We start from the raw sequence: 7,812 nt of genomic DNA on the forward strand, positions 1-7,812 counted from the left end.
ATTAGTTCGTCGACAACGCCATCTATGATCTATATCAAGTGTTGTCATACAAAATATGTACAATTGTTTTGACGTATTTCTTAGGGAATTCCCTGGAATTTCGGGTAAATTTTAACCTGTGTGTAACATTATAACATTTTGGAGTATTTTCTATATTTTACCTAAATTTTAATAATAACTATAAAGTAGTTATTTGGTGAACAAACATAAAAATATCCATCCAATTATGAATACAAACATTCATATTTAGGATTATAAATAAGATTTAGAAGACTTTATACGACTAGACTTTGTTTGTGTTATGAATGATATTTGATATTAATTTAATAAATATTGATCTCTTTTTATGAATTTCAATTCATTTTTTATTTATATTCAAAATCATTCTAACATTAAATTAACATAGTTCTTACAGTTATTTATAATATAACACATTGATACTACTTTTTAAAGAAATGTACGGTATATAATTATGATTTTAATATAATGAGCTTGTTTATAAAAACAACAAAATGACTCATAATTTAGAACAAAATTAATAATTTATTCATTATCACTATGAACCAGATATTTTCAGAGTTGCCAGTGTCGGATTTTTATTACAAGCGTGATTATATAATTATATTTTGTTGTTTAGTATCGTCAAAATTCTTATATATCACAGACATTAATTTTTTTTATTTGTTAACACAGAAAAAATTTTAAAATAAGAACTACATATATTATGTTAATGTTAATGAATTTTAGACGTCATTTTAAAGTATTGCATATAATTTATTGGTTATTATAACACTTAGAAATGATCCCAGTCAATGACCTCTTCGTACCTACAACTATAATAGTGTACCAATAGTTAATGTCAATATATATTTATTTTTATTATGTTAATTATAATAGAAAAAGCCATTTTAATTGTAATCTGACAGTCGGATTTTTTTTTTCTGTACTTTTCTAGACAATGAATATTCAAGGTGATATTTATTTATCAAGTTATAATAAACACCACTTGATGTTCGTGATAAATAAACGAGGATCATGCTATCATGATAATACGAATTACAAATGTACATTTATAATTACTCGGAAATCAAAGGCTCTTCATGCATATGTTCATTGAACTGTGAATAGTGTTCTCCGAAGAGGTCTCAGTAAAAGGTAATTTGTTCAGTATTAATTTTTAAGTAGTGCTGATATAGAAGTTATTAAAATACTTTAACCCTTATGCTTGTGATTATAATTAAAATTGTCTTCAGTTCTATGTTATTGAAAAGCAAGGAACTAGTTATTAGGACACTATTTTTCAACTTTCACGAACTTACATTTAAATATAAATTGTTAACAAAAATATATATGAAATTTTATCTTCAAGATAAGGAATCAAAGTTCCAGGGAATTTGAAATGAGTTCCATAGATCTCTTTTTTCTTTTTTCTTGCGCAACACCAAGACTACGAATTATTTTTATTTTTTAAGTCAGAATTTTAAAAAAATAACATTTATTTCTAATTCTATACCAGTTTCGGTACTCATAAGAATTCAGGTTGTTTGTATAGAGAGATTTTGTTTGTTATACAGAATATTTACAAATATTAACACATTTATTTGTCTCTTTGACTTATTTTGATATGAGAAAAATAAAGTAATTTAGAAGTACCTAAACCTACAATTTAAAATATATATATATATATATATATATATATATATATATATATATATAACTTTATATTCTTTTTTTTTGATGGATGTATGACAAAAACCTTGCACATTCCAATCAATTATTTAGGCTTTAAAATAATATAAGTTACTTAGATATACATATGTAATATATTTGTTTAAATAATTATTGTGGTTAGTTTAAAATTCGAATATTATTTTTATTTTTAACTTTTCAATTCATTATAAAATTTACTTCTTATAAAATTTAATTGAAAAACAAATTTACTATAGTATACAAATGAAATATTAAGTTTTTTATTAGGTTCATGAGATCAAAATAAATTTAAGTCCCTTAAACATTACAGATGTCCTGTCTCATAAGAGTTTCGGAGGGAATCCTGGAAGGGAAGCTGTGTAACACATACTATGGAAAACAATACTACAGTTTTGAGGGCATCCCATATGCGAAACCGCCGATAGGAGACCTAAGGTTTAAGGTGAGTTAGTTTTATATCTTGCCATCTGTCATGTATCAGTTATACTTGGTCAGTTTTATTTAATTATATTATGCTCTGTGATTCAGTCTCGCTTTCCGCAATACATACATGACGAATTGAATTCATTTTTATTGAATACACTATCACTCATTTACAAGTACATTAAATTAAAATAACACATTTATATGATATACAAGTGTGTAAAATTAATCTTACAGTACTTCGATACATACTTCCAAGCAACACTTTTGATCCGTCAATACATGAAATTTTATTTCTTTTTAAAAATATTTAAATGTTTATGTAAAATAATGACAGTTTACTTGTAGATGTCACTAAACTCTTTATTTCGTTGCTTTATTTGAATACTGTCAAACGGAAAATATATATATATTCCGTTACACCTATAGTCGTTAGTATTTAATTGCTTATGAAAATAAGCCGTCAGTTATTTAGAAAAATTATTACAGATACATAAAATTGTATACTCTGTTACATACTAACCACTTTATACGGAATGCGCATACAAGACTGACAGCGTCTCCAATGTTTCACTGTTTGTTTGTTTGTTCCGGATAATCACTGAAATGGTCGGATGTGATAAACCATCATATAGCTGGTGTAATATAGAATAATATGAGCTACTTTAATTCCTTATATAAACACTAGGAATAAAAAATTAAATTTCATTTATCACTATCATTTTTATTGACAGCATCAGCTCGTGTTATTGGCGGTGACTTTATCATCCGTTGTTAACTTAATCGCTTTGTATTATTGAACTCGTCGTATTCTCACTAAAATTCCAATTGATCCCTTATTATTTATTGCATGTTTGAATTTTTGTTAGTTTTTTTTAAACATTGTATTCTTTAGGTAATGCATTATATGGAAATGGAAAAACTATCACAATATGTGTTGATTTATATATATATATATATAAATACTACTACTACTACTACTACTACTACTTACTTATTTACTTACTTACTACTTAATTGAATTCTTTAAAGGAAACTAAGTAAATCATTAATAAATGTCTCTTATAAACTAACTTGCACATATTTAAATATATATATTCTTGTGACCTTCATTTCAATGATGTTTCTTAAGCTATAATTATAACAAAGGAACTAATAAATGACAGAATTTATGTGATAGCTGACACTTAATGCCAGCATAATAAAATGTGGGTAGTTACCGATACTTCCACCTAGCGTATATAATTCTCTTAACCCATAAATTAATCCGTATATCTTATTCTGGTGTACATATTTAATGAGTTGCATAAAAATCAGCAAAATTTTGTGTTTAATATATAATAATGGCATAAACATGGCAACACTATTAAAATGAAACTAATATTTTTGTATTACTAAGCGTAGTTTTATTACTTTTAAAAACTACGTCGACGAATACTACATAAGACCGTCGGGGTATGTAGTTTTTAAAAATAATAAAAAACGTGTCATCATCATCAGCCTATGGAGCCCACTGCTGAGCAAAGGCCTCCTCTCACATGGGGAAGGTTAGAGCATTAATCACCACGCTTGCTCAAGACGGGTTGGCGATTTCAATCCTATATAATTTGAAATTATAAGACCAGGTTTCCTCACGATGTTTTCCTTCACCGTCCGTCAGTGGTGTCTAAATACTCTTAGAAAGTACATATGACTCGGAAAAGATCACATTGGTACTTGCCAGGTTTCGAACCCGCGTCCTCACGTGTGAGAGGCGGGCCTTTAACCTCCAGGCCACCACGACATATAACATAAAAAACGCGTAATAATCCGAAAAATATTAGTTTCATTTAAATGGATGATCACTAACGCCTTGCATCTCATTATGGTACCATTTTTCAGGCTCCAGTGCCACCAGAAAGTTGGACAGGCATCAGGGACGCTAAGAAGCCGGGGGAGAAATGTCCTCAGATGAATCCATATGGAAAAGCAGTTGTAGAAGGTTCTGAGGACTGTTTGTACCTAAACGTGTACACGCCGAGCTTGCCAGATGAAAAAAATCAAAATTTACCGGTAATATTTTTTGTGCACGGCGGCAGATTGGTCCTGGGCTATGGAGACTATTACAAACCGGACTATTTAATAAGAAACGACGTCATTCTGGTGACGATAAACTATAGACTGAACGTCTTTGGATTCCTGTGCTTAGATATCCCCGAGGTCCCGGGGAACGCCGGGCTTAAAGATACAATAATGGCCTTGAAGTGGGTTAAGAGGAATATCAGACATTTTAACGGAGATGATAACAATATTACAGCGTACGGAGAGAGCGCTGGCGCCGCCGTAGTGTCATCGTATCTGACGTCCAAAATGGCGGGAAATTTGTTCAATAAAGTCATCTGTCAATCGGGCGTGTCTGTGTCGGACCTGTTTATAATGATGAGCGACGATCCGGTGACCAAAGCCAGCGAAATAGCAAAACATTTGGGGCATAGTGTGACAGATAAAGTGGCCTTATATGAAATATTGAGAAGTGCGCCAGTGGACGATCTCGTCAGCGCCTTCGTGAGCGCCGAGATGAGTCGCCCGCCGGCTGTGATTCACGCGTTCCTGATGCCGGTCGTCGAAAGGCACTACGATGGTGTCGAGCGATTCTTCGACGAGCTGCCGCTGGTTGCGTTCCGCGAGAACCGGTTCCGTAAAGTGCCGATCATAGTCACCATTAATTCTATGGAGTCCGCTTTATTTGTGAACAAAGATGGCGACGGTGGTATAATTTATGAAGACCTCAAATATTACATACCGAGTTTCTTGCAAATGGATCACGGGACTGAGAGAGCGTCGCGGTTCGTAACCAAGCTACGGGATTATTACTTCGGGGACAAGAGTCTTGATGAGAACGTCAAAATTGACTACCTTAATTTAACATCGGACCATTATTTCGCAAGGGACACGATGTTGTTCGTGGAACTGGTGTCCAAGTACCACAAAGACATATACATGTGTAGATTCGATTATAATGGAAACGTAAATACAAGTACGATCAGAAATATGGGCCTCCAGGGAGCGTCGCACGGAGACCTCGTGCAGTACGTATTCTATAGGAGCAGTAAGTTGAAAGTGGCCAGTGATAGTGATGTGAAAATAATCGATATGTTGACGGAGGCTTGGTGTAATTTCGTTAAATCGGGGTGAGTTTATATATTATATCTGTAGAGTACCAACCGCTCTATGCACGAGGGTAACACTCATAGAAAAACTTTTTAGCGTCTTTTTTTGTTTTTCAGTACTAAACCAGATTGTGCTCAGATTTTTTTTTTCAAAGTTGAAATTGCGTTCAGAAAACAAAATATATACCTGCTCATAAGTTTACGTGATATATAAAAAATACTACCCCCGAAAAAAAAGCTATCACAATACAAACTATACTGATCGTTATTTTTTAAATAAATCCATTGTTCAATTAATACATTTGGATATTTTCTTTCATGAATCGAACAGGAAGAAAAGCGAAGTAAATGATATCGCGGAAAACTTCGCAAAAAAAAAACATGTATATATATATATATATATATATATATACATGTTTTTTTATATATATATATATATATAAATAGCTAGTATTCTTAAAAATACCAAGTCGTCTCTTGTTTCAGCCAACCATATTGGAAAACTCAGCAAACAAAATGGCTTCCATATAATAATGAAGAGAAGTTATGCCTCAATATAGACAACCAACAAATAGAGGTCAAAAAATATCCCAACTTCGATAGAATACAGTTTTGGTTTGATATAACGGGTCTGAGGGCGAAGTTGTGAATTTTTGGACGACGTAGCTTAGGCTATATGTCACGGAGCTGATTGGCGACATTAATTTTTTTTGTATTTTATAGAAAAACGAACAAATAATTTGCAACCAACATTCCATAAACTATCAAATTTCTCAATTTGTACCAGAACAGCCAACGAAACAAGATAAATTTTGTAAACTTATCAATTTATTACATTGTAATAAATATTTTAATTATTTGTCACATACATTACGTTCAGCGACTTTGTTGTGATATTTGTAGGGTCCAGGTTCTCCTTGAAGATCTTCTATCAGGTTTTATCCTCTCGCGTGACATTCTATACTTATTAGGCCCTCTTGTCTTTTGAATCCCATTGGTTCTTATATTTTCCTATCATCACCAGCCTCAAATTCCTACAGAACCCTCGTTATCTTCGGATGTAATCAGCTGTTCCTCGAATCTTCCACAGATAATGCTGAATATGGTGACGTGGTCACATCTCGGGGTATACAAAGATTGTACTAATAATGTAACCTGATGTTTATTGTCTAGTAGGCTGGGTTTGTGCTTTGTGCTTGGTTCAGTCAGTAATAAAGTTATAACCTTTTATAGCTGCGTATAGCTGTGTTTGCTTGATAATTGATATTCTTAGCTAGTTGAGGTTACTATATAGAACTATAACGCAATATTAAACCTTGTTAGCTAGCAAAAACTCCATTCCGAGCAGTTTTCCGTTAGCCAGTCTATATTTACCTATTGGCCGGGCTTGAATTTAATTTGGTACTAATTAGTCCGTTTACCGTACGTGGCTACATGATTCCCTCCTAAAAGTAACTTCGTCTGTCTGTCCGTTACGTTTTCGCGACTAAACCGCGAACCGATCTTGATAAATTTTGCTTTTGAGATAGATGGAAGTTTGGAAGAGGCTACCTTTGACCTCGATCTCGATCCCAACACCACGCGGGCGGAACCATGAACTGCAGACGGTTCAGTGATCGTAGTGACAGAGAACAACTCCAATGTTCACGCGAGTTCGCTATAATTTTCTGCATTTTTTCGTCTGATTAACACAACTTGGTGCATAAAATAGCTCATAAACCACCAACCATCAGTTAAATGCGTGTATTTAAAGTACTCATTAATTCCGTTTTCACCATCAATTACATAGTTTTCAACAGGAAAGTACTTGAAGTACTCTCGTGTGATATTCCAATAGGAATGACCTTAGAAAATGTAAGTCCAAACTTTTTAATAATAACCAAAGGATTTATAGACCCGTGTTTGTTTACCTCGTTTATCTTGTTTCGCTGGCCGTGATACACAACGTCATCTGATTTCAGATTATATATATTTTTTTATTGATATAGTAAATAATGTCTGTCTATGTTACTTAATAGTTTTATACGTGAAATATAAAAAATCGGTGCAACTAACATACTATGAATAAATAATAGTTCAAAGAGAACATGCGCTGCCTTATGTTTAGCTTTTAAGTTGTTAAGTAGAAAATGTTAAGGGACCAGAGGATGTATTGTTTGGTTTAAAAGACAAACGGGAAACTTTATTAAGAGACAACAAATATTTACGAATAGAAAACTGTTACTTAATATATGTATATATTTAGCATACACACGCACACACACACGCGCTCACACACAGACGCACACACACTCACTCGCACACCCGTACAACCACACACACACACACACACGCACTACCACACACACACACACACGCACAACCACACACACACATATATATATATACAGTTACCTGTTACATATTCTAGTCAGAATAAATTTCACTACTTATTACCAAATATATTTTTTGAGGTGTTTTTGTTTTTTTTTTGGGTTGTAATTATATTTTTAACTCGGGGCTGGGAAACCTCTGGTAGAGGTGAAAGAAA

General features: G+C 32.7%; 1 protein-coding gene across 2 annotated transcripts; it reads left to right on the forward strand.

Annotated features, from left to right (window-relative positions):
- The first annotated feature begins 896 nt into the window (after positions 1 to 896).
- LOC116776508 (esterase FE4-like) lies at positions 897 to 7,573 on the forward strand. 2 transcript variants are annotated; one of them, XM_061525488.1, is made up of 4 exons: positions 897 to 1,155; positions 2,021 to 2,152; positions 4,015 to 5,303; positions 5,769 to 7,573. In XM_061525488.1, exons 2-4 carry the CDS (start codon positions 2,021 to 2,023, stop codon positions 5,929 to 5,931), a joined length of 1,584 nt encoding a protein of 527 aa, XP_061381472.1. In that variant the 5' UTR covers positions 897 to 1,155; the 3' UTR covers positions 5,932 to 7,573. The 2 variants fall into 2 exon arrangements, with proteins under 2 accessions (XP_061381472.1, XP_061381473.1); XM_061525489.1 differs by lacking the exon at positions 897 to 1,155 and adding an exon at positions 1,827 to 1,847.
- The last annotated feature ends 239 nt before the right edge of the window (positions 7,574 to 7,812 follow it).

This window comes from Danaus plexippus, chromosome 30 (assembly GCF_018135715.1).
Source record: "Danaus plexippus chromosome 30, MEX_DaPlex, whole genome shotgun sequence".
Lineage (NCBI taxonomy): Eukaryota > Metazoa > Arthropoda > Insecta > Lepidoptera > Nymphalidae > Danaus > Danaus plexippus.

Bases quoted from the DNA above. Each gene is read 5' to 3' on its own strand.
- LOC116776508 (XM_061525488.1), top strand. From the start codon at position 2,021: ATGTCCTGTCTCATAAGAGTTTCGGAGGGAATCCTGGAAGGGAAGCTG. The intron at 2,153-4,014 runs GTGAGTTAGTTT...ACCATTTTTCAG, and splicing joins TAGGAGACCTAAGGTTTAAG to GCTCCAGTGCCACCAGAAAG. The intron at 5,304-5,768 runs GTGAGTTTATAT...CTCTTGTTTCAG, and splicing joins TGTAATTTCGTTAAATCGGG to CCAACCATATTGGAAAACTC.